This window comes from Fulmarus glacialis, unplaced genomic scaffold (genome assembly GCF_000690835.1).
Source record: "Fulmarus glacialis isolate BGI_N327 unplaced genomic scaffold, ASM69083v1 scaffold5930, whole genome shotgun sequence".
Taxonomy (NCBI): Eukaryota; Metazoa; Chordata; class Aves; order Procellariiformes; family Procellariidae; genus Fulmarus; species Fulmarus glacialis.
In genome coordinates this window covers 1-24,492 of record NW_009186983.1, presented here as the reverse complement: position 1 = coordinate 24,492, position 24,492 = coordinate 1, and the positions used below count along the sequence as shown (strand labels likewise).

At 38.0% G+C, this 24,492-nt stretch overlaps 1 protein-coding gene across 1 annotated transcript; it reads right to left on the bottom strand.

Moving 5' to 3' along the window:
- Positions 1–4,573: 4,573 nt before the first annotated feature.
- On the bottom strand, positions 4,574–22,825 carry LOC104073503 (CD44 antigen-like). Its single transcript, XM_009573312.1, has 9 exons — positions 22,687–22,825; positions 20,464–20,643; positions 18,521–18,682; positions 16,844–17,035; positions 14,860–15,120; positions 13,782–13,967; positions 10,404–10,526; positions 8,984–9,062; positions 4,574–5,043 (listed from the first exon to the last, which is right to left on the bottom strand). Exons 1-9 carry the CDS (start codon positions 22,823–22,825, stop codon positions 4,827–4,829), a joined length of 1,539 nt encoding a protein of 512 aa, XP_009571607.1. The 3' UTR covers positions 4,574–4,826.
- Positions 22,826–24,492: the final 1,667 nt, after the last annotated feature.

Sequence of the window (24,492 nt, the reverse complement as noted above, 5' to 3'; positions counted from 1 at the left end):
CGCTCAGGCAAAACCTTTCTAATGCTTGCTGGAACCATCCAGATGCAATTGAAAGAAGGCTGTGTTTAAAGCGTACGTAAAGCTTTCACTGCCTCTGCTTTACTTGCACTTTAACAATAATCAGCTCCCTTGAGGTCAGGAGGGCTTCTTTGATGATGATGGATTCACTTCTTCAGTTTCAACTTCTCAAAAAACTGTGCAGCAGCACATTTGACCTATGTGAAGATCCGTGTAAGTCTGGTACTTTAAAAACAGGAAGGTGAGCAAGAAGAGAAATGTTCTCGAAATCTTGCTGTTGCTAACCTTACTCCAAATGGGTGTGACAGGGAAGACAAAAAGTACAGTCTCTGTGCTGTACAAAAGACACTGTTACTCATCTTTGCTAAATTTGAGCTTTGTCTCTCATTTCGCATCGTCACAGCTGCTTGCTCTCAGCATGGTGTTAGTGGATGCCACATGCAGCATGTCATAGTAATAATGAGAAATAAGCTACCAGGGAAAAATTATTCAAAATCAATTTGCAGATGAGGTGGTGAATGTAGAGGGTGACTTGGAGGTGGGGGGTTCACCAGGAAAGGCCAAGTCTTTTTTCCTTCTCGGAACTGTGAAACATTCAAGTTCCAAAGTCCTGGGGGTGTTGAAGGGACTTTCCCAGTAGTAGCACAGAAATTTCACTCTCCCTTTACTTCCTCTCCCAGCGACTGCGTCCTCCCTTCATCCCTAATCCCCCAGACCCTCCCCCAAAACACCTTTAGCATAATAATCTCCCACCCCCAAAACACCTTTAGCATAATTCTTGCCCCCCATAAGGAATGAGAGCTTTGTAACCCACTCCCACCCAGCTGGAACTGCACCCCAAGGAACAGCCCAGCGCAGTGCTTTTCCTGCCACCTTTTTGTCCTTTTCCTCTCCACAGAGGAAAACTAGTCAGTACTTGTGGTTACCCAAAGGGTTTGTATTTGACCAATCAAATCTCTTGCAACCAGAGGAGTCAGAACCTTGAATTGTTTAATAAGACTAAGAAGTAATTATTGGCTAATGGCCTAATATAGCATAAAATAAACCCATTAACTGCTGGTTTACAAAATATCCTGGTGTCTGTGTATGCTGAGGGAGAACAGAGTTGTCAGAGGATTTAATTTCTTTCCTTCATCTACAGAAAGAGTGATTAAGACCAGCCCTAACCAGGATGATATACTGACCTCTGTCCCTGCCCAGCGTTGTTTCTATGTGCTAAAGAGACACTTGGTAATTGCCTCCTAATAATATCCCAGGCAACATGCTAAAAATACTTAGAGGTTGTTGCTGTTGTTGACAAAGGACACACAAAAGACATAGCTATCACATGAAAAACATTGTGCAGAAACATAATTTTGGAACTGATGTTATGGAAAGGGTTTAACACATCCATGAAGGTAGACATGATGGCCACATATACTTTCTCTGCTTTAATCAAACGTTCCTCGTAAGATCTTCAATAAAATATAGGTGAAACAATTACCCCGGACTGTTTGATGAAAATACTATATTCTCATAAAACATACAATCCCTCTCTTAAATATGCTTACTGCTTTAGACAGTATTTCCATGAGAGAGGTGGTGTGGATTACATTTATTTTAAACTATTCAAGACAAAGGAATAACACAAGCTGATCACAGGGTCTGTTCTAGGTCCAGCCTGGTCTCCTCAGTGTTTTTAGGAGCAATCCTCATTCTTCCCAGGCACCAAGGGTAGACCAAGACCCAACTTGTCTGGCAGCACCCTGAAGGAAGGGCTGCATCTTGCTGGGCACTGCGCTCTCCCAAATGCTGTTGGTTCAGTAAGCCAGGAATAGTCGTCAAGGTCTTACTGGGTTGATCTTAAATTGGACCAAGTTGTCTGCTTCTCGGGGGAAGCTGAGTTAATTGCTAACTCCCAGAGCATCTGGGGAGCCTACGGGAGGCTGGCAGAGCAGACAAGGTCACACAGCATTCAGCTGAGCCTGGCTTAGAGTTTGCAAGCAGAAAAAATGACCCCTGGCTCACCAGTACTACATACAACTATTTTTGCTGAATACTTCTCTCCCACTAATAATACTGGTCTTACTTTTTATCCTCAATGTGGAATCAAGTTTATTTTTGGAAGCTTATTTTACAGTTCAATGTGTTTTTAGCAATAGTATTTCTAGTTACAATTTAGAGAAGATATTTTCTTTCATTCTGATTAATCTGTTAAATAAATATGCAAATATATCAAGTGCTCTATATAAAAAATACATAACACACAACAAACAACCCCTCAAATAATAAAGCCAAGATTAATAAAAATATGTACTATATTACACATATGAAATAGCCGTCTAGTTTTGAAACTATAATGAAACTTAATTACACATGAATCATATGACATAATCTAAAAAGACACAAAACAATGGCATTGCCTCTGTAAAGAGAACTTGAGCATCTCCTTATTTAAAAATATAAAAAGAAGCCAACCAGTGTTGTCCATGCATTTATAGCTACTGAACATTAGATAAATCAGGAAGGAGTTTGTGGATTTCTCCATTAAGGATCTGAATAGGGAGATGAATAACATGCCACAGTCTTTTTCTTTTTTTAAAGAAAAATTTAGCCTTCAAGACAATGAAATATCTGCTTTTGATTGAGACCTATATTCAATTAGGATTTAAAGAGAGGAATAATTCTTACTCTGGATCTCCATACTTAGTGAAGTACATAACACCAGTTTAAACACAGCTTTCAACAGATCATTTTGATTTATAATGACAAATAGAAAAGCTTGCTTAAAACATTACAGGAATTAAACAAAAATCAATGCAGTCAACAGACTTCCCACTACACAGTTCAGTATTAAAATACATGAAAGGACTGACAAGTTTGACAGTGGACCACAAGTACTGATAGTGTAAATCACCTTGACCCCATTAGCTTCACCTTGTTTGAACAACTTTGGACCACGAGCTGTGTGACTGTTCATAGATGAAACATGCTGACCTACATAAAGTCAGAAAACATCCTATGTGTACTTTAAAATCACACCTCACCTTGGGACCTTTTGCCCAAGGCGTAAATTGCCCCTGAGGAGATCTGCCTGCAGATACCAGGGCACTGAGTAACTCGGTGAAACACATGGGAAACTGCTGGAGTGCTGTGACTAAGAAATATAATCAACAGTCTTGTGCTTTATGTTCCAGTAAAGATCAGTGCTAGCTAATGTTAGTATTAGCCCGCTGAATACTCATCCTCCAAATTGCTTCAGATGGAGAACGTAAAATAACGTGCTTTAGCAGAACAGTTTCAAAGACAGGTACTATGGTCAGTGAACAGGAACATTTGAATAACCCTGCAACAGGACATTCCCCATCCCACAACTGACACAGACCACTGGTTGCAATTGCCTTAGATTGTTTTTACTTGCATTTTTTTGAGGCAGCCCAATTAGAAGTTACCGTTCTCCCTCCTTTCTAATACACCCTCTTAAAAATGGCACAGACCACTGGTAGTAAATAATTTTCTTTCTGACAATTCATATCGATATAATGCACAGCATCATAGCTTAATACAAATACTTTACATAACAGACACATAAGGACAAAACAAAAGCATATAACAATGCAGCTGCAGCTACTTTACTATATTACATGGCTAGGAGAGTTTCCTTTAACTTTCTTTGATCTTTTCTGTGGAATCTGAACTTCTGGTACCAATAAGCAAGCAAAATTTCTTCTGGTATTTTTAAAAAGCAGAGGGAAAAACATGGATGAAATAGAATTCAAAGGAAGTGAGCGAGATCATAGAAAGGCAACTTTTAAAATATCAGCAAACTGGTGTAACATAATAGTTATAGGGGAAACAAGTTTTACTAGGCTCAGCATCTCCTAAGTAAAATGGAGCAGAAGAAGATAGTGACCTAGTCTTCAGGAATAAAATACTGTCATCTTCCCTAATGATCTCCAATTGCTTGATTTGTGCATGTGTGATAGAGCTGGGGTCATTCTGTTTTATTCATTATCCTAACTAACAGACTCATTAAAAACATGCACACACTGTGACCAATAAAGGAGGGAGGGGGAAGAGCAATGAACACCTCAAAAACTCAAGGATAACTGTACAGATTGTTAGGATAATAATGTATAGAAGTTTGTTATGTATCAGCTCGTGTTTTCATCTCTTTATTCCCCCTCCCAAGAAGACTTGCTGAATGCCCATAGACATTTAAAAATAGAGATAAATAAATTTTGTCCTTCTGGGTTTCCCTCATTGCAAACCAAGCCATAAATCATCATAAAATGTCACTTTTTGTTTATACTGGCAGACTCTGAATACACCTACTGCTCTTCCTGGCTGGAAAGCATTTCTGAAGGATTCTGATGTTTTAGACATTGTATAGGAGGCTTTTTTGGTTTAAACTTGATTTTTGCTCTTGACATTTGTTCCTTACTTACCCTTGTACCATGGCAATTTTAGTACCTTAAATGCCTGTAAGATGGAGTGACTGCATACTTCTGTAGCTCCGCACAGCGAAGACCCTCCATCTGGGGAACAATGATGTAAACTTGTATCTGAACTAACACCCACGACACAGTGAGTGTCCTCTGTGCAGGAACTGGGAAATGAAAACATTGTGAAACTCTTGGGGGCTTATTTCAGAAAGCAAATGTCAATTCTGTAACTCAGACATCATTTTGAAGTGATTAAAAACGAATAAAACTTAAGTTTAATTATGTTCAAAAGACATCAGTAGCACAGTGCATCTGTGAATTCCTGTCCAAGTTCCATGTGATTTTGATTTCCCCAGCTCTGATCTACTTGGCAACTTGGTACCATTACACTCCACTCTTCATGTCAAGCTCCTGATGATTTTGTGTTTCATTAACGGTCAGAAGTTCGTCACATGCTCCTGTTCGGTCATTTGACTGTTCTTTATGAACCAAGTGCACCATTTCTTGTGATTTGCTGGCATCTCCATTTAATCCACTTGTCTTCCTGTCCTCCACTGCCCCTTTGCCATTGTTAATCACTAGCTTTTTCTTCTGCCCACATCTAGAAAGAAATAAAAAGAAAATAAGTACTATAAATGGAGATCTAACAGAAATAAGAAAAAAAATTGAAAGTCAATATTTAGGAAAATGTGCTTGGAAACGAAACTTGTGTCTGCCAGTGCAGACTTATACAATGCAAAGTGTAAAGTTTCTCCATATTGCATATTTTATTTTTGAAAGCATCCACCATTATATGCATAAAATTTGGCAGGAGCTCACTTATTTGATTTTTAGCTATCTTTATTACAGATAGGAATAACATTCGTTACTGAAAGCTAGAAAAGATTTTCTAACATTTGGATATATCCACATTTATGAACTTTATATATATCCCACTATAAGGACAGGATCATTCTAAACCCAGACTTGGGACCACAACTTTGAAAATGCTCAAGTTCTTGAGATAGCAGAAAATCTGGATCAAGCTCTCACCTCATTATTCAAGGTAACTTTTTCCTTCTTTGTATTAGCATGTGTGAGAAAATAACGGAAGACTGGTGAGGAGGGTTGTAAATATGTTCAAGTGACTTGTAGCTGGGGTGTCGAAAAACACATATATCATACTGATTGTTGTTTGGCCTTGTGTGTTGGATAAGTAGAACATCTGTGTTTAGATAACACAGGTCTGTAATACAGGCATCCTATCGAACATGCTTGAGGTTCCTGCCCTGCTGTGGGAAGGACAGTGGTAAACTATGCCTGCGCGAATCCCTGAAATATAGGTGAGAACAGCAGGTTCAGTGATCCTCTAGCAAGGACCGAGCTCCGCGGTGCCTGCGTCCCTGCTCGTGTGCCTTTGCCCGGGTGCTGCTTCGGGGATCGCCCGGTTGGAGAGGTAACAAAAATAAATTTACTCTTTGCATTTCATCCGTGGTTTTGTGGTTGTTCCTGCGTCCTGCCTGTACTGGTTCACAAAGCATGTCAGGCCTAGAAGCCCACCAACAGCAAGGAAATATGGAGAACTACTCTTGCTACTATCAACAGCACAGCTCCTTATGATATTAAGGTAGGAAATAGCTACTGTGCTTTTAAAGTTATACTCACTGCAGTGCTTCCCAATAAACTCTATATGTAGCTCTGAATGAACACGTGCGCGCGCGCACACACACACTCTTTTAAAAAGTCCAAAACTGATGCGTGCTGGTCAACATGGGCTGGGTATTCTTCAGGGTAGTAAAAAAGTACTAGTTACACAGCTGTCAGATTTCCCCCAGACTGTTAAGATGGTTTTCTGGCTACACAGCGCTGAACATCCTACTTGTCCTCGAACAGCCTTTTGTAAACTGAATATACAAAGCACAGCTCTCTTAAGAGGGGCAACGTCTCTGTGAAGTTGTACTTTACAGTGCTTTCTTCTTAAATGAAGCATATTTTGCCTGAATGACTAATGTGGCAGTTTAATTATATTGTTATCCTTCTGAAATATTACTTTTTTCATGCTTATTGACCGATAGATGAGGGTTGTTTTATCTGAAGTAGCTCAGTCCACTGTGCTAATGTTACACACACCCTTGGGAATGATTCCTGCTCTGCAGCCATGAAATGCCGAAAGAGGCCAGCAAGGAGCTGTGGAGCTCCACAGCCTCTTGAAAGAGCAGCTCAGAGTGCCTTTCCTGACGTGATGGTCAGGCTGGGCAGCATCTTCTTGGACCCTGGAAGGAGATCCTAACCCTTTTTACAACAGGCACCAGACAGAGGCAGTCTTCTTTGCAACAAGAGGAATATCTAACTAAGTGACTAAATAGGACCACACTGAACCTTGGCCGTTTTGGTTTTTGGTTAAGATAACTTATGATAACACCAATTTAAAAAAAAAAAAAAAAAAGAAATACTATAGCCAAGCAATTTGCTATTTACTGAGAAGGCCCAATTGCTTGTTTGAAATCTCTGCCATACTGACCTCCTAACTAGAAAGGCTAAATCTATTGATTTCTGAATCAGGAAGTTAACTACCTTGAAACTAAGGCCTCTGCCTCACTGGACTTTTTCAGACAACCCAAATGAGGCTGAAACTGGAGATGCTGCAGTTAGCATTCATTTAGAAAAATGGTGTAACTGACAGCATTACACAAATAAAAACACAGGTAGTTCTCACTTTTTAAATAAATCAATGCTTGAAACATTCTCAACTTACTGCTCAGCTAACACTGAAATGCTCAATCCTCCTTTCTCAGCTATCCAGTTTTCTCATAGCGCTGCTGCAGTGTTCGTTTCGGATTAGTTGGCATTCATGTGCAGTATGCTGACCGCACAGCAACTACCTCTCTATGAATTTTGAGCATAATAGCACTTATCAGAATAGATGAAGAAAGGATTCTTGACTTACTCATGTTATCATTTGGATCATGCTAAAGTGAAAGAAAAAATTCCACTTGTTTCAAGCATACCAGAGTACTTCCCTGCTTCAAAAAGTTTTCCTCACAGTGATTAACACATATTACTAGGGCTTAATCCATGCATTCGTACACATACGTGCACCCACAGGCACATTCTCTCTTTGCAACTCACTCCCAGCTGCATGGAAGCTCTAAGTAAAAGATACGGTTTCCATTAACGGTATCTAGGGCATAATTTACAGCCCTGAGATTGTTTCATTTCTTGTCAGATGCAATCTATAATTAGCCATAGTGGCCTTGTTTGTCTGTTCCTATGGTGACTCTGAGCTAAGAGGGAGGAAACAATGGCAGTTGCTACTTTCAAAGGCATAATATAGTAACACATAAATCAATAAGACAAGCCATTTAGGCTGTGTAACTCAGAGGCTGAGTTGTAGAGTTTTCTGTCTCACCATATGCTTCTTAATTCAACAGGTCTCTAATAATAGTGTTAGAGAAGCACTGATATGGTGGATACAGTCATAGGGCAAACATACCAGGTGGCATCTCACTACTGACTTCAGCAAAACTGTATCAGTTTACTCTGACAATTTGGCATTTAGTTTGCACTGTTTTGTCTCCTAGAAGCCTTCTGCATTATGGGCAGGGACTGCCTGGGTTGTTCCCTCACCATGGTGGCTTTATTCTAGCACCCACACCATGCTTTGGAGGACCTTGACACTATTTCACAGAAGAATTAACATGTGCTTTCCTGCAACCAGCAGACTAGCAATAAATTTGCTCGCTGTTTCCTGAACAAAAATCTCCACATATTATATAAAAAAGTTCAAATTCAACATTCAAGTAGAAAATAGTTACTCTGTTAAAGCATTCAACTTTAACATTCAAGTAGCAAAAAGCTGTTTAAGACAATTGAGAAGTAACCTCAGAACAACCCCCAGAGAAAAGAAAGTTAAGAACATTATAGCCTATCCTTTAGGCTAGAGTTTTTTCAGATTTCCTGGCTAACTTTGCACAGATCACTGCAACTTTCTATTCCTCAGCTGCTTCATCTGTAAAGTAGAGTAAATAAAGCTATTGAGTGCTCTGATAGCAATGTTAGATTATACCCCTGTGACTGCCAGCTATGATACTGATATTATTTGGAAGGAACAGATTAATCCTGTGAGAGCAATTGTCTAACACAGCCCTTCACACTGTACACAGACAACTCTGTTAATGGTGGAGGATTACACTCAGCTCACCCTGTGGTTGCTACTGCCTATGTCCATCTCACATAGTTTTCACTCTCAGTGGACAGGATTTTCCTATTAATAAGTAATGGGTAGAGAATAATTAATTCTCTGTGATCTATATACAGTTAGTTTCCATCTACAAGTAAAGACCAAACGGTTTATACAGATACTGACTTCACATCCTTCCACGTGAGTGTGAAGGCTGATGTGTGACCTGTGCAGGACACGGTGACCTGGGCCCTCACGCCCCAAGTCACAGAGCTTCGCAGAGGAAGCTCCTTCCTGTGTTATGCTACTTGAAGCTTTGAAGCCTCTCGATGAAGAAAATAGCAAGGCAGTGTGTTTTGAAAAAGTAAAGCAGCTACCTTACCTTCTCCGACTATTAACAGCAATGCACACTGCAAGAATCAACGCAAGTGCCAGAAGAGCTGCAACTATCATCAGCCATTCTGTGGGGAGAGTTGAGGGAGGGGAAGAAAGCGTGTTAACATATCTCATGTAGTTTTGCCGTTTCACAGATCTGCGAGAACAGAAGCTCTTTTACATTCTTTAAACTGCCTGACTTTTTTCCTAGCTTGCATGAACGTTTGTTTGTTTTACAAAGTGCTTCTGTGCAAATTGAATACATTTTCATCATTCAGCTATACACAGGCCAACTCAGATGAAATACCCCACCACTGTTAGCACCTATAAGCACTGTACTTTGGCAGGCATAGGTGAAGAGGAGTTGTATCACTGATTTACTCCAAGAGCAAAAGAAAAGGCTTAGCAATGATACACCTGCAGTCCCAGGCACAAAAGCAGGATGACTTTCAGGTAGAGTGAAATGTTCATTTTTTCATTTAAAATCTTACTTTAAGGGGTATTTTTGGGCCAAACTCTAAAAAAAAAGGAACTACAAAACTGGAAGGAACCCTAAGAGGTCATATCAGCTACATTTCACTCCAGCGAAACAGGGTCAATAAGAAGATGGCTGAGGAATATTCCATTCACTCTTAACCTTTTTAGTAAAGGAGATCTCACAACCTTCCCAGTAGCCTATTCTTCATGCTGTACTACCATTACAGACAGAGATCCTTTCCTAAGAGCTAACTTCTTTATTTTGTTTGTTTGAAACAAGTCTCCTACGTTTCATTTGAAACAAATTACTACTTCTAATTAGTTAATTATTATTACTCCATATCTCCCTTCAGTCTTCTCTGAAAATGATGAGTTCTTCAAAAGGTGTTTCAAAGGTTACCTTTCCAAAATTTTCTTTGTGCTCTTCTCCATTTTTTTTTCTATGTGATTAATGCAATGCTTGAACTGAACACAGAGCTTCACCTCTGGACTTGCTAGGCCTACATAGAGTGCGATAATTACTTTCTCTGTTTTAAAAACTACTTTACTGTTAATATGTCCCAAAATGTATCTGCATTCTTTTGCAATTGTATCATGGTGTTGGCTTCTTTCTATTCCGTTTTGATCTGCAAGCCTTACTCTGTCTCAGCTATTATTTTCACTGAACATTCTCATGGATATGATACTTTGCATATAACTTTACTGATTTCATATCAATTTATAAAGGTTATTTGGATATTAATCCCATTCTCTCATCTTGATATTGCTGGAAAATTGCTGGAGTACAATATGCTCCATTTTTCAGACTACTAGTGAAAATGCTGAATATTATCTGATTCAGAACAAAGCCTGAACAACTGTACTTGACCTACATTTTCATCTCTTACTTCAGTTGATACTAATACAATTCTGTGCTTAAATTGTTAAAACATATGTCTTCAAAAACCTACCTGGTACCTGGGCCGACCTTTGTTGTGAAACTGTTGTTGTTGTTGTGGTCGCTCCAGGGAAAGTAGTGGATTCATAATGTCCCTTGTGTGGTCCTTGATTACCATATATACTGGAGGTAGATCCTAAAGAACAAAACTATCCATTAGGCCAAATATCTTAGTGAATATTAAACAGCGAGGTGCAAAGACTATGACTTTCACAATTAAAAAAACATACTCTAGAAAGTTCATGCTGAGGTCATTAAAAAGAATTTATACTGAAAACTATTACATAGTAGTAATCATCATACTCATTTGAACTATGGCTAGTTTTAGTATTTTGTATAACAAAACTCATGGTTTTCCCCTCTTGTCTCTCTCATATGTTTCAGTTTTGATTATGCTGTACTTCATGAACCGAAATGCAATTATAATTGCCTAGAAATTTTCTGGAGAAAAATGTAAAGATATGTAAATGCTGGCAACTTTTTTAAGAGGTTTTTGTCACACAAGTCAAACATCTTGTCCGTTCCATGGGGAAAAGAGAGTGAGAAAAGAAGAGAGAGAGACCTAAAATGACCAATCTGGAGAAATTTTGAAACTTTTAATTTTATTCCTACACAGGATAAAACTTAATTTCTAGAACTCTAATGCTTTCATAACATAGAAGGATAATTCTCTGAATGGTTTTAAATTTGATAGCTATGTATAGAGTGGGACTTTAAAAATTCAAAATATTTTTCCTAATAGAAAAAATGCTCTCTGTAAACTTAGAAGTGGATTCTCTTGCCCTTTTTAATAAGTTCTGTAATTTGGTTCTAAGACAGTATTAGATCTGAAATCAAAATGCATACTTCCAGTCTCAAGTATTTGCTATACTGGCCATACCGCTTGAACGTTTACACAATTACATTTCTGTTGCCATGTGGGTATCCCAAGTCTACAATTATCAGCAGACTATAGATATAGTGATTTCATTTGGGACTACTACTGCATTATCACTACAAAAAAGGTATTACTGTTCTCCACCTCTGTGAATTCTTCCGGACTCTAAGAGCAAATTAAGGACTTACTCTAATCAGCTGTAAAGTTCTTTTTCTTTAACACACGTTGCAACTCATTTCTAGCCAGCATTTCTGATCTCATTTCCTAATAGCAGCTGGCAAACACAAAACTGAGAAGCACGTTTTTTCCCTCTGTTAAGCTTAGCTAGCAAGTAGCTCATGAATCTTCCAGATGTTTTCATTATTTTTATTAACAAGAAACTTATTGACTGGTGAGTTGTTCCGTGCTATCTCACCACAACGGACAGAGCACTAATTCAGCAACTAAGAGTCCTGATCTAGCCTCCAGGAAAGCTGACCAAGAGGAACATAACCACTTGTCTACCCCACCATCTCAGCAGATTGTTTTTGAGGTGCTTTATATAATCCTTGAGAAATGCCAGAGCTTTTCCACCGCAAAGCCCCTTAGAAAGGCATGCAGACATTTATTAAAATTTGTGTGCTTATAGAACTGCTACATTCGCCTCTCCCCTTCCCTGAGCACTGAGAAGCAGCAGGATTCAGTCATGTCCCCTGCTGTTCTGACTCTGGGGAAGTGCTTGCAAGTAGCAGGGAGGGATCCTCAAAAGCTCTCTACATTTCATTTTGATGACATACTGGATTTTTTCTTTTTGACAGGTATTTTTTGGGTTCCTTCAGTGGACTGATTTGTTACTCCATGGACACTTGGACAACAGATCAGTCATTAGTGTGATGTCGGACCATAACTTAAACATTGCTGTAGAGAAAAAGCAAATGAAAGAAAAGTAGTATAGTACATCAAGCCATTCATTTGTTCAGAGAAAGCCTTTAACTATAGTCTGCCAATATATTCATGAATTTTTCCATTCCATTACAGCTACATGGGGCAATGTTACAAATGAATGAACCCTTCAATAAATAAACTTTTTTATGATGATGGTAGTGTCCTAGTAATTCCCTTGTATTGTGTTTTTAAAAAGCACCAAGAGAAGATAAATGAAAAAAGAAAGAGTTTTGGGAATATGGCCTTATGAGCCTTTGCCAGGGCATTGACAATGCAAAGATTCGACGCAGACATTCACCTTGAAAATTATCTTCAGCCAGTTCTTACAGGTTTTATGTGCTCAAAACAGAAAGGTAGCAAACATTTTTTCATAGTGTGTAATGTCTGCACATAAAATTAAGGAGGCAGCTTGGATTAATTAAGTGAATAGGGCAGTGAAAGTCAAGAAATGAGTTTGTTGTAGTAGGAAACCATTATTAAAAACAGATTTATCTTTCCAATAAAATTCTATCAAATACACATTTTGCATTTACATTGTTGTGCCTATGTCAAAATACTATAACTCAGGCAATTTTGATAGGGTTGATTTTGCTGGGTTTATATAAAATTCTGAAAAAAAAAAAAGTAGGCCCAATTCTACCTGATAATGTATGAATTAACATTAATTAATTAATTAATAACAGAATTATCTTTAAAGTGTTTGCTGTATAATGCTATAAAAATATAGGTACATATGCTTATGTGCAAAGAATGTCCACAGAGTATTGGCCAAAATCTACCCTGGGATGGTCCCACTAACTTCCAAAAAGGCGCATGAAAATAGTATTTGGATTAGTGTGCGTGAGAAGTAGCATTTGGGAAAAACCTTACTGTTAGGATGATTATTTGTACAGAAACTGCATTTGGGAATAAGGAAAAGTCCCTTCATTTCCCGTACTATCGGCATGCGACCACACACACACAAAAAAAGAAAGGCTATATGTAGTGTAATAAGTAAACACTCTTACTGTTATCTGCACTACCTCTAGCAGAAGAATAACCCTTTAAAAAAAAAGTTGTTGACAAATGAAATGTCAGTTACAGCCCAGTAACATAGCTATAATTAATTACTGGCAAGATACGAACAGCAAATACACTTAGAAAAAAAGGTTTCACAGAGAATTACCTTTCTTTTGATATATATTCAACTAATGTAGACCAAATACGGATGAGGGAAAAAGTGACAGACAGTTAAGTGTTACATAGCTATCATTTGAGCCCAGCAAAAAAGAAAGACAAAATGCTATCACATATGTATGGGCATGAGGAGAAAGTTTACACTTGTTCACTTTAATAGTTGTGTTACCACATACAAATAAGAGAATATAAGAAAAGGTTATTTGCAAAACACTATTTTCAGCCTTTTAGCAAACGTCCTCTGCTTTGCACAGGAAGAGATTCCCTTTAACAACATCCTATAAGCAGGTCATTAACAATAATAAAAACCAAATAGGAAATCATGATTAGTACACGTTTTTGGACAATCGCCATTGTCCAAAACAACAACTGACTGATGGATAAATGAAAATGCTCGTAATTTGTAGTTCTTACTAGTAGGAAGAGGGGTCTGCAATTGGTTAAGATGATCTTCAATGTCTGGAAAAACTCCAGGTATCCAACTGACATGGGAACCATCTGTGGTGTTTGCTTGTTCACTTTCACTTCCAGGTGGAGTGCCAGGTGCCAGTGGCTCCTTGGTTGCTTTCTCTTGGTTAACATCATCCACAGACTCTGTGACTGCCATGACGATGGCATGATCAGCTTTAAAAGTGAGTGCTCACAAAACCACCACCCACATTATTTCCCTCTTTCCTGAACCACACCAAACCAGAAAGCACATCCATCTTCATTATTCAAAGCACAGAAGGAGAGAAGACATGAAGGCCTCCCCTTCCTCTTCCACACTGTCACTGGCTTCTGAGAGACCCTTAAGCACCACATACATGCTCACCATGTTGGAGGGAGACATTGGCAACATATACAGATCCCAGTGACAGATGGAGAGGGAAGACCTTCAGAAGAAGAGACCACAGCAGCAACAACCTGACCCTGTAACTCAGGAGTGAGCAGCCATACTGCAGCCAGATCTGTGGTGGTCTTGCCTGGCAATCCACCTTTGAGGGAGAGTAAGGAATTGAAGGCAGAATTTATGGGATGTAATTCTTCTATGATTGCCCTGCCCTCACTACCGGGACAGCACTCCCCGGTGATGGTGCTGCTGCTGAGTCACAGGAGCAAGCCATCTGATTAACCCACCAGAGCACCTCCACCACACCAATCATGGTGCCAAGGCATGTCAAGCCTGATCCCCCTGATGCACAAGAAAGGAACGTGGGGCTGGGGATTCAGAATCACCAAAGTGCGTGTCTTGCAGAACAGTCAGGAGGCCACCCAGAAACATGCTTCAGCAAAGGACAGAAACCGCCAAGTGTACCAGCAAAGAGTCCCTTATACCTTGTCCAGAAGGTAATTCTATCAACAGCACAGATCCCACCACAGGGCACTGCAAGTCCACACCAAGAATGTAGACCCCCAGGATGAGAAAGATAGGGAAAGGAGTCAATTTCAGAAGAAATAATGTCTCATTTCGCACCAGGCATGAGAAATGAGTATGATCCATTATCCTTACTGGTACCCGTCAGAGGAGAGTCATCACCAGCTTTGTTCATACTAGCTGTGGTCCTGTGGAAGACCTCAGCCCCAGGGGTGTCTGTGGGATGCGTGGTGCCGTCAGAGCCCTGTCCTGGTTCATCATCTGAAGGCGGAGGTGCCTGAGGTGGGTCTTTGTGGTGGGCACCGTCAGGAGAGGCAACAGCTGTTACCATGATGTGAGATGCCCACGCTTCCTGGGTTATATCTTCTGGTTTCAGAACATCAGTGGAGGCTGTGACTGTTGTGATGATGGCTAAGTTAACTTCAAAGATGTTTACAAAACCCCACCTTATGTATTTGTCCCTCTTTATTTTATTTAACAAGCTCTACCTTTTTCTTTTTTAGCCTATGTAGAATATACAGTGAAAAAAAAAACACAAGCAAGCAAGATCTGTATATGTCACATTATTTTTGGTTTGTCTGTTCCTTCATTAACACTCTATTGATCACTTCAATAGTTGCTTATTCATTTCCTAAATTTCAGTGTGGATTAAAGCACATAAAAACTTTCCAAAGAGTAGGTAGCAGCCACTTAGACCTGATTATTTGAGATCGACAATACCATCATATTAAAAAATGTCTTTTTAAGTCTATTTAGGCATCTCTCCTTTTCGATGAGATGATCATAAGAATGTGTGTTGGTCTCCCAAGAGAAGAATTTAAAACTAAATCATATGGAAAATTAAGGAATGAAATTATTTAATGAACACCCTTCACACATCATTCTGGCAGTGCTAAGACTGCTGCTGATGCAACAGAGTAAGGATGTCACAAAAGCATGCTGAGAAAAAGGCATAGCTTAACTAAATGCACTTCCAGAATTTTCAAGTCCTCCAAAATATTAACTGAATATTAAAGGTTAATATTCACTCAAAATTACACCACTGAAAGGAAATATCACTAAGCAAAATGAGAAACCAAAAGATGCATTTCCAAACAGTAGCCTAAAGTGTTAGTTTTGAAAATACCTAGTAATCACTATTTAGAAGGGAGAATAAAAATACTATTTTCAGAATAAAATGAGTATAAGAATTCCTGTCATTACATAAGAAAAAGATTAGAATGACTTGATTGAAAACATTGAATAAATTGCGAAATTGTACTTGGGTTTTCCTATTTGCAATTGATCTGTCAAACCACATAAAGCTTAACACACTGATGACAATGAACTGTGAAGCTTTACAGGATCTCTTCCATATTTAGAAAACAGGAGTAGGGAGCAGGGAAAAGAACTGTATTTTAATCCACACAATCTTTGGTTTTCATAGCTCTTTGGCAAATCCTAAGTGTTGCGGATTAAATAATCCTGATGAAAATGGATTTTGAAGAAGAAAAGGGAAAGCATAAATGTTAATTTTTCCTTAGAATTTTTTTTTTAGAAAATGCAAGAAAGATGCAAGAAGTTCCAAAGCACTACGATGTCAAAAAAATCCATTATTAAACAATAAAAATATTAGAATAAAAAAGCAATATTTTGATTGGGGATAATTTTAATTGGATAACATGTAGAGCTCAGGAATTGAAGTTAGAACCTTGCAGAACTACATGAACAAACTGCAGTAAGTTATTTCAAAGTTTACAGTATTAAGAGAATCTGTGGCAACGCCAAGACCAGGAATGATCAGACATGAAAAACTGTTTTTAAGTCTATGATTCATTTACACCACCCGCCACCCCCACAAAGCAATTGCTTTCTCAGTATCACCTTCTACTAAAAATAAACGTGAGAAAAGCTGGGAGACATAAGAAACAGGGGACCCAGGGAAAAATATCCTTAACAGATAGCAATTCTTCTTGGGAGGTTCACATGCAACAAAATCATAAAAATGTTTGCACTGCAAGTTCACAACTAGAATGTAGACCCCCAAGATGAGAAAGATAGGGAAAGGAGTCAATTTCAGAAGAAATAATGTCTCATTTCACACCAGGCATGAGAAATGAGCATGATCCATTATTCTTACTGGTACCTGTCAGAGGAGAGTCATCACCAGCTTTGTTCATACTAGCTGTGGTCCTGTGGAAGACCTCATCCCCAGGGGCGTCTGTGGGATGCGTGGTGCCTTCAGAGCCCTGTCCTGGTTCATTATCTGAAGGCAGAGGTGGCTGAGTTGGGTCTTTGTGGTGGGCACCGTCAGGAGAGGCAACAGGTGTTGCTACGATGATTTAATCAGCTGTGAATTCCATGTGTGTGCTGCCTTGCCCCTCCCATTCCCACCACATTCCAGTCTCCTGTTCACTTTAAACCACTGCTACCATTTTCTCACCACAAAAGGGGAAGCGAAGGGAGACCTCCTGTCCTCCTGTACATCATCACTGCTCTCTCAATGTATTGATCAGATATTTTCATTTTATATTCTCATCCACTTTTTTACTTAATCAAATATTCCGAAGGACAGTGGACACAAGGAAAGGACATAGAGAGAATTCCCTGACCTACGCCTCAGGCTGACCTGATCCTCAGCTTCAGGGACACTGTCAAGTGCTGCTACAGTGTGTTTTACATTACAGATATAAGTATTGACAGTAAAGAACCCTTTCTACAGGCATTGATTCTCCTTTGTTGCTCAAGACTCTGAGAGTGGCGACAAGTTACAGAAAATGGTTATAATTCGTTGTTCTGTTTATGGTAGTCGTTAAGACTAAATTTGCTCCCAGAATCAGCTTCAAATTTTGGCATTACTGAAGGCTTTTACCTATTAGAATTACTTCGTGGTGTGGTGTTTACTGAACCCACCACCCACACTGTTCTTCTCTTCCTTATATGCAGAGTAGTCTTTATGGTTTTTATTCTAATTGGACCATATAGAAGAAAAGGAAACAGGCTTTTCTACTTATTTTCATTGTCATCAGCTTTCCAGCTTCGTAACTTAAGCTGTCCTGCTTTTTCAGAATAGCTGGCTAATGCTGTATAATGGCAGGAGCAATGAGACAGAAGAGATACCATCAGAGGAACACACAGCAACCATAAAAGAAATCTAACTAGTTGTCACAAAATCAAAAATAGGTTCTGAGCATTGTCTGTTTAAGAAAGGATTAAAGTTACCTTTCCTCTTATTTCAGGAATAAGTCCTGTGTTTCTCATATCCCATTTTTAGAACATTATTTTGATAGTATAAATGGTATGTGTTATATGAGACAGCATCATGATGTTGTGTCATGCCAGTTTTGTAAATTCCTTTCTCTCATCATTCTACTAACCAGAGGGACAAATGTTTCAATAAAATCTATGAAAAGTGATGAATATTCACAAATTAAAAACATTAACCTGTTGATATACAAATATACATAAGAATGAATTCAACTTTATGGTAAAGAGAGTTTGGCAACACCAAATAATATAATATGTAATGAGCTGGACGCAATTCCACAGTCATGCTTCACTAAGGAACAGAAAGCACTAAAAGTGGTGTTGGTAAATAAAAAACTAAATGTTTTACACAGAGCTAAAACGGAAAACTTCTATTTCACCACCATCCAGGTAGAGCACAGAGAAAATTAATCACTCTATAATTTATATAATTGTCTTAAAGAGATGAGTAAGTTACTCCTCTCTACAAGTTCATGCAATATCTTTCCAAGACAGGCCATCTGAAAGATAGAAGTGATGAAATATACATAATTGACATTATTACTAGTACCTGTAGTGGAAGACTCTTTTTCATGATTATTCTCTCTGGAAGGAATAATTCTATCCATTATAGCAGGTTGTGTGGCATAATCCTCTCCCTTGTCCCAACCTGGATACACCAATGGGTCTTGCGCCGAGTCGTTCTGTTTGGCCCCATGGCTGGGGGCCATAGCTGTTATGATGATGGTGAAGCAATTATGAACTCAGTATATATAGATCCATTTCTCATATTATTCTCCTCTTCGGTTCTTGTCTCTATGACAGGCCTTGCACACATGTCTACTACATTTAATGGCAAAGAGAAGTAAAGCAGATTTGCTTCTCATTCTGGTTTATATTTAGAAAAGCTGCCTACTGTCACCAATAGGACTGACTCCTTCCTCAAACTGAGCATATGCTTTTCAGAACTAAGATATCTCATTGTTTTTCAAAAGTATTTCCCTGAATCGTGCTGTTAATTTTGTATTGATTGAATATCAAACCAATATCCACTGATGCAGAATTAAGAACAGCAAAGGCAGAAAGAACTGCAAGAATATGACCCATCGGTAAGGTTTTAATCACAGAATTTGAGTGTATTGACTATATCCAATTTTTCCCCCTCAGAATTTCACTGTTTTATTAGTTGCAGCATCTCCAGGAAAATAGACAAGGAAGTCTGACAGAGGGGAAGGCTAGCACATGCTGCAGATTTGTGAATGGTGCACACAATAAATAAGACAGCATTCAGCTGGAGAATATTTGATATTGCAGTTATTTAGAAAAATATTATATTGTCCATATCAACCAATCTGTAGTTTTTATTAGACAGTCACAGCAAAAGTGTACCCAAATCTTATAAGCAGCATAACCCCCTTTAACTCCCTCAACCCAAATAAAAAAACCCAAGAAAACTGCCACAGTGTGTTAAAATTTTAATTTCAACTAGGCCAAATTATATTGCTATAGTAGTATAGCATAGTATAGTATAGTATTTATATGTATCAGTAATACATTGTACTGCATCACCAGATTTTTAAAGGATGTTGATGAAACACCTGGGATTGATATCTTAGAGGAATATGGGCTTAGGGACTGCTGAAGCAGTGAGCTACACAAAACTTTTGATAATAAGATTACATTTAGTTGAAGGAATAGATCCACATTATACAGCATCTCAAATATTGTTTATTGTCTTGCCTGTATTTGATAATCTACAAGAGCAGATGATGACTGTGTTAAATGCACTGTTGGCAGTGCTTAGTACAGCACATCAGTCATTAACTAGTAAACTTAGTATACGTACAGGAACAGAAACTAATATATGTCAATTTTCAGTTACTAGCTTTATAGTCTCATTTGACCTTTTACATTTCAACTGCTTTGACCAATGGAAGAGAGAAGCCTCTCGTTTACTCTACACTATGCTTTGCTTTCTTCCCTTCATCACCAGTATCATCTTGTTCAAAAGTTGGGTGAGTAGATATTTTAGATAAAAATTTTTAGATATAATTGCCATATTAACAAAAACTGAAAAAAAACCCAGTAATGACTTGCAACAGGGGAGTGAATGCAGCTCCCAAATATGTGAAAAATACAATAGACATTATTATTTTTTCATTTAAACATTCACTGTTTCCTACAGATACAACCCTGGTAGATAGCCTGTTAAAACCTTGTGACTACATGACACAGAACACAAAATGTAGGAGACAGTTACGGAATTAATCTACTATAGGTCTTGACACGCAATCCAAATAGGAGAGAAAACAAACCTCCAGGAACAGATCTGAAGAATAGAATAACTAAAAAACAAACAAACAAACAAAAAAACCCCAAAACATCTGAATTGCTCAGGTTTATTCACAGAACCTCTGTTATGGCCTCAGAATGCAAAACTATTAGTAAAAAAGTCCTAAACCTAAACCTTTAGTAAACCCTGATAATTTACTAAAATGTGACCTGTAATATTACCTGTATGAAAGGATTCCTTTTCAATATCATTTTCACCTGCAACGGTAAATTCATGTTGTTCGATACTCCCAGTGGTATATGCAGGATTTTGTTCTTGACTGATCCATCCAGAATGAACACTGTGTAATAGTGGATGTTGGGTTGGTCCTTGACGTTTTTCATTTTCACTTGTAACTAGTGCTGATAAGATGATGATTGAATCAATAATGATCAAAATACCCAACACCAGTCATATTATTCTCATCTTCATGGTCTACACAACAAGGGTGCTTGGCTTCTATGGTTTGGCTTTTTTTTCATTGTTGCATTTGATGCAAAATGAAAGACGAAAGAAAACCAAAGTCCTTTGGAAACCCTATCACACAAAAGCACCACCAAGATTGGAAGAAGATTTAAGTATGCTAGAAAGTATCCCAATGACCAATGGCAGAGAAAAGCTATAGGACAAGCAGTGGCAGAACACATAGAAACAACAGCTTGCATCCCTAGTTCATATTTATTAATACTAACTTAACTGTTGAGTCTGTGTATTCTGGGTTTTTAAAAGTGAAAAAGATGATGAACTTTCTCTTTTGAGTTAATATCTCAACTACACAATTACAAGACCGGCTCCAAGGAATTTGTCATTTCTTCTGGGACTGGATGAATGAAGTAGGTTCATATATTCGAAGTTGAAAAGCATACTCAGTAATAATTAAAGCTCTTACTGATATTCATTGTTTACTCTTTAACTTGCTGTTGTTTACATAGCAGAAGATGCAGTCAGAAATCACCTGAAGTACCACCACCATAAGAGATTTTTTAATGAACATTAAAAGGCTTAGAAAAAAGACACCAGAAAAAAAAGAATACCTATAACACTAAGATAAGCAATAGAAATCAGTCTGAAATATATTTGCCTTAGGTATCAAAAGTTTCCATGAGTGATATATTAAAGGTAAAGCAAAGGTCCTTAATCAGAGCATGCAAAGAATGAGCTGGACATATGCCATAAGCCACCAGCTAGAGAAACCTACGCTATTTCCCAAAAAGAGCAAAACTGGAGGAATATTTATCTTCACATTCAGGCAATGAAATGTTCATAAACAGGGCACTCATGCAAATATAATTAATTATTTTTGTAATTAAACCCAGTATGTATAGATTATCTTGTAAAAAAAAAGTAAAAATTAACTAATGTATGAATACAACTGATCTAACAATACTTCAAAACTAAAAGAAAGTTATCACAAAAATTATTTTTGGGTGATTATAGCACCTGTTCTGGTGCCAATTGTATAAACTTTCACCGTTCAAAACAATCTCGGAAACAGAAAGACGGATATCTAGCTATTGGAGGCAGATAGTATAAATCCAAAGACCTACCACAGGATGTAGAAAATGCTTGTTTTTACAGCGGGATAAGAACTCTTTCCACAAGTCCCAATGAAATGTATTTCTTTTAAGTACAATCTAATTTTATGCAATTACAAGGCTAGCCCCCAATCCAGCTGTATATACCTGTGCCTCCAGCTGTGCCTCCAGCTATTCAGTTTTGCACCTCTCCTTAACAGGGTAAAGCTGTGCATTATAGCCAAAACATCCTAAAAACGAAGCCCATATCCAGCCATACTTTTCAAAGATTTTTAACTGGAAACTATTTAGGTACACAGCAAAAATAGCTGGAGAATGCACTCTGTAAGCCTCTGCCTACAGACTTTTTAGGCTTGAAGAACATGAGCACACTTTCAGTATCTCAGCTGGCTACTGGCACTAAAACTGGTAGCAAAATATTCACATTCATCGGGAGGTAGCACAGTTATTATCCTTTGTAGCACAGTTTCATGTATTTGAATCACTAGCTCCCCTTTTTGTCTTTTGTCATCAGATTTTACAATAAAAATTTTGAAGTGGAAAAATGGAATTTTTTTCTCACCAAGGTGGGTCACCAAATGTTACAATCTGCTCAGTTTTATTACACTACTGGCAGTGCAAGTCTAAAAATCCCAGAGATGTGAGGAAAAGTGGCAAATAATGAAGATTAGATGCAAAAGATAGACTTGGAATGACAGATGAATGTTATAGATGCCACCCCTGAGGGCTCTAGTACAAATAACATAAAGGTATTATACTGAACTGAGGCTAATGGTATGGGAATTACAACCATCTGCACCATAACAGTGTTGTACTTCACTGAATTATGTCACAAATCTGAATATTATCTGAAATGCTTAATTGCTTTACCCCTGCCAGCAGAGCTAGGATATTGCTCCTCTTCATCTGTATAGGCGGGATTCCAATGATCTTGTGTGGAGACTTCCAGAAGTGTTTCATGTTGCGAGTCCACAGCTGTTAGGACAATGGAGGATTCAACGCTCACCATGCTCTACCACTGTTAGTCTACTGTTAGTTTGTGCCATAAAGGTGATGTAAAATGGAAATTCATGCATAGCTTAACTGTAGTCTCTCTACTCTTCTTATCAAATCCCTTTACATCAAACCAGTCGTTCTTTTCTTTGCATTGAACAGGTGCAAAGTTTCCCAAGAAGAATGGGGAAAACAAGCAATAGAAGAATAATGTATAGCAGAAGTAGTGCAAAACCATTACAGCAGTTATGGACATTTAAACTCAAGTTTGACAAGTAATGCTGGACCTAAAGAATATGGTAGATGTCTGAATACATGTAAAACATACTTGCTAAGTACTCAAGAAGTACTCAGATTCGTGTTACAATATCCACCACTGAGCTCAAAAGCTACGGTCAGCAAAAAAGCAAAAGCATCTTGACGGCCACGAGGAAGCCAATATTAGTCAAGAAAGTTATAATACAATTGAACAGATAAAATAAAACTTCCACAAGAGTCTATGATCAGAGACTGTATACATTTTCACCCATGGAGCATGCAGACACCACTAGGTCATACAAGGTAGTTGGAATGCAATATGCCATGTGAAATAAGTCACCAATGCAGTCTCAAAGATAAATAAACTAACACCAGCCATACCCAAAATTTAGGCAAAAGAATAAAAAATCCCAAACCAAGATGACTTGCTCATTTTTTATTTTCTTCTGAAAACAAAGATCACTGCTGAAAAAAACTAAATATTCTGCTATCTTCAGAACAAAAAAACCCAAACCTTATACACAGTGATTTATAAACACTACTGAGTAACTTAAGTGCACAGACAAAAGACACATGAAGATGTGCTTAAATTAAATTAAATTAAATTACAAAAAAGGAACAGATTATTATCTTTGCACAAATAAGAGTGTTAGAGTACAGTCATTAATGGCAACATCTATACTGGAAAAAAAAAAAACCAGGGCTGGGACCATTTCCTGGTTATAAGGCCAAGTAGCAGACTGTGTGCTTCGGTGACACACAAAATTTGGCTTTGATCCTCATATGTGGTGGTTTTCTGGTTTTGAGACAAAATTATTTTAGGTATGGGTGGCTTTTTTAGTTAAAAAAGAGCTATCAGATGATCACTGTGGGACTATTCATATCAGGAAAATAAGGCTATGTATTAAAATATATGAGTGTGGTATTGTATCACGCCTAAACATCTCAGGTCACAAAACAAATGAGATGTTATTAGAAGAGTACACGGGAAGAGTGTGGAAGGTAGCAAATATGAGACTGTTTTGCTGACACTTCCCAATGAAAAGGGCACTTAGGGTTTCGCCTCCCCAAATTGTGCCTGAACATCTTCTTCCACAGACAGTAAGTCTACTGTTGTATAGATGTAGATTATAAATGACATGAACCAGAATTATTTTAACATTGTTCTCCCAAAAAAGAAAAAAATAGAAAAAAAGATAAACTTTTTTTTTCTTGGAAAATCATGAGTGAATGGATGCATTCAAATAGGTATGAAACAGAGAAGTTAATTTTAAATAGTGATAGAAGAGATATTCATTCTATCGATATGGACCTCATATGATTTTTCCAATCGCAAAAGAGACATTTCTGAAGGAACTGTTGATGAGAAGAGCATCTAATTTTCACACAATATATGATGTGTGGCAAAGTAGGAGGAACATTGGG

What these genes read in the sequence shown, in the direction of transcription:
- LOC104073503 (XM_009573312.1), bottom strand. Translation starts at nt 22,825, where the DNA reads ATGGTGAGCGTTGAATCCTCCATTGTCCTAACAGCTGTGGACTCGCAA. An exon ending in AAAGGAATCCTTTCATACAG is followed by an intron (nt 18,683 to 20,463) that starts GTAATATTACAG and finishes TCATCATAACAG; the next exon opens with CTATGGCCCCCAGCCATGGG. An exon ending in GCAGACCCCTCTTCCTACTA is followed by an intron (nt 10,527 to 13,781) that starts GTAAGAACTACA and finishes TTTGTTCTTTAG; the next exon opens with GATCTACCTCCAGTATATAT.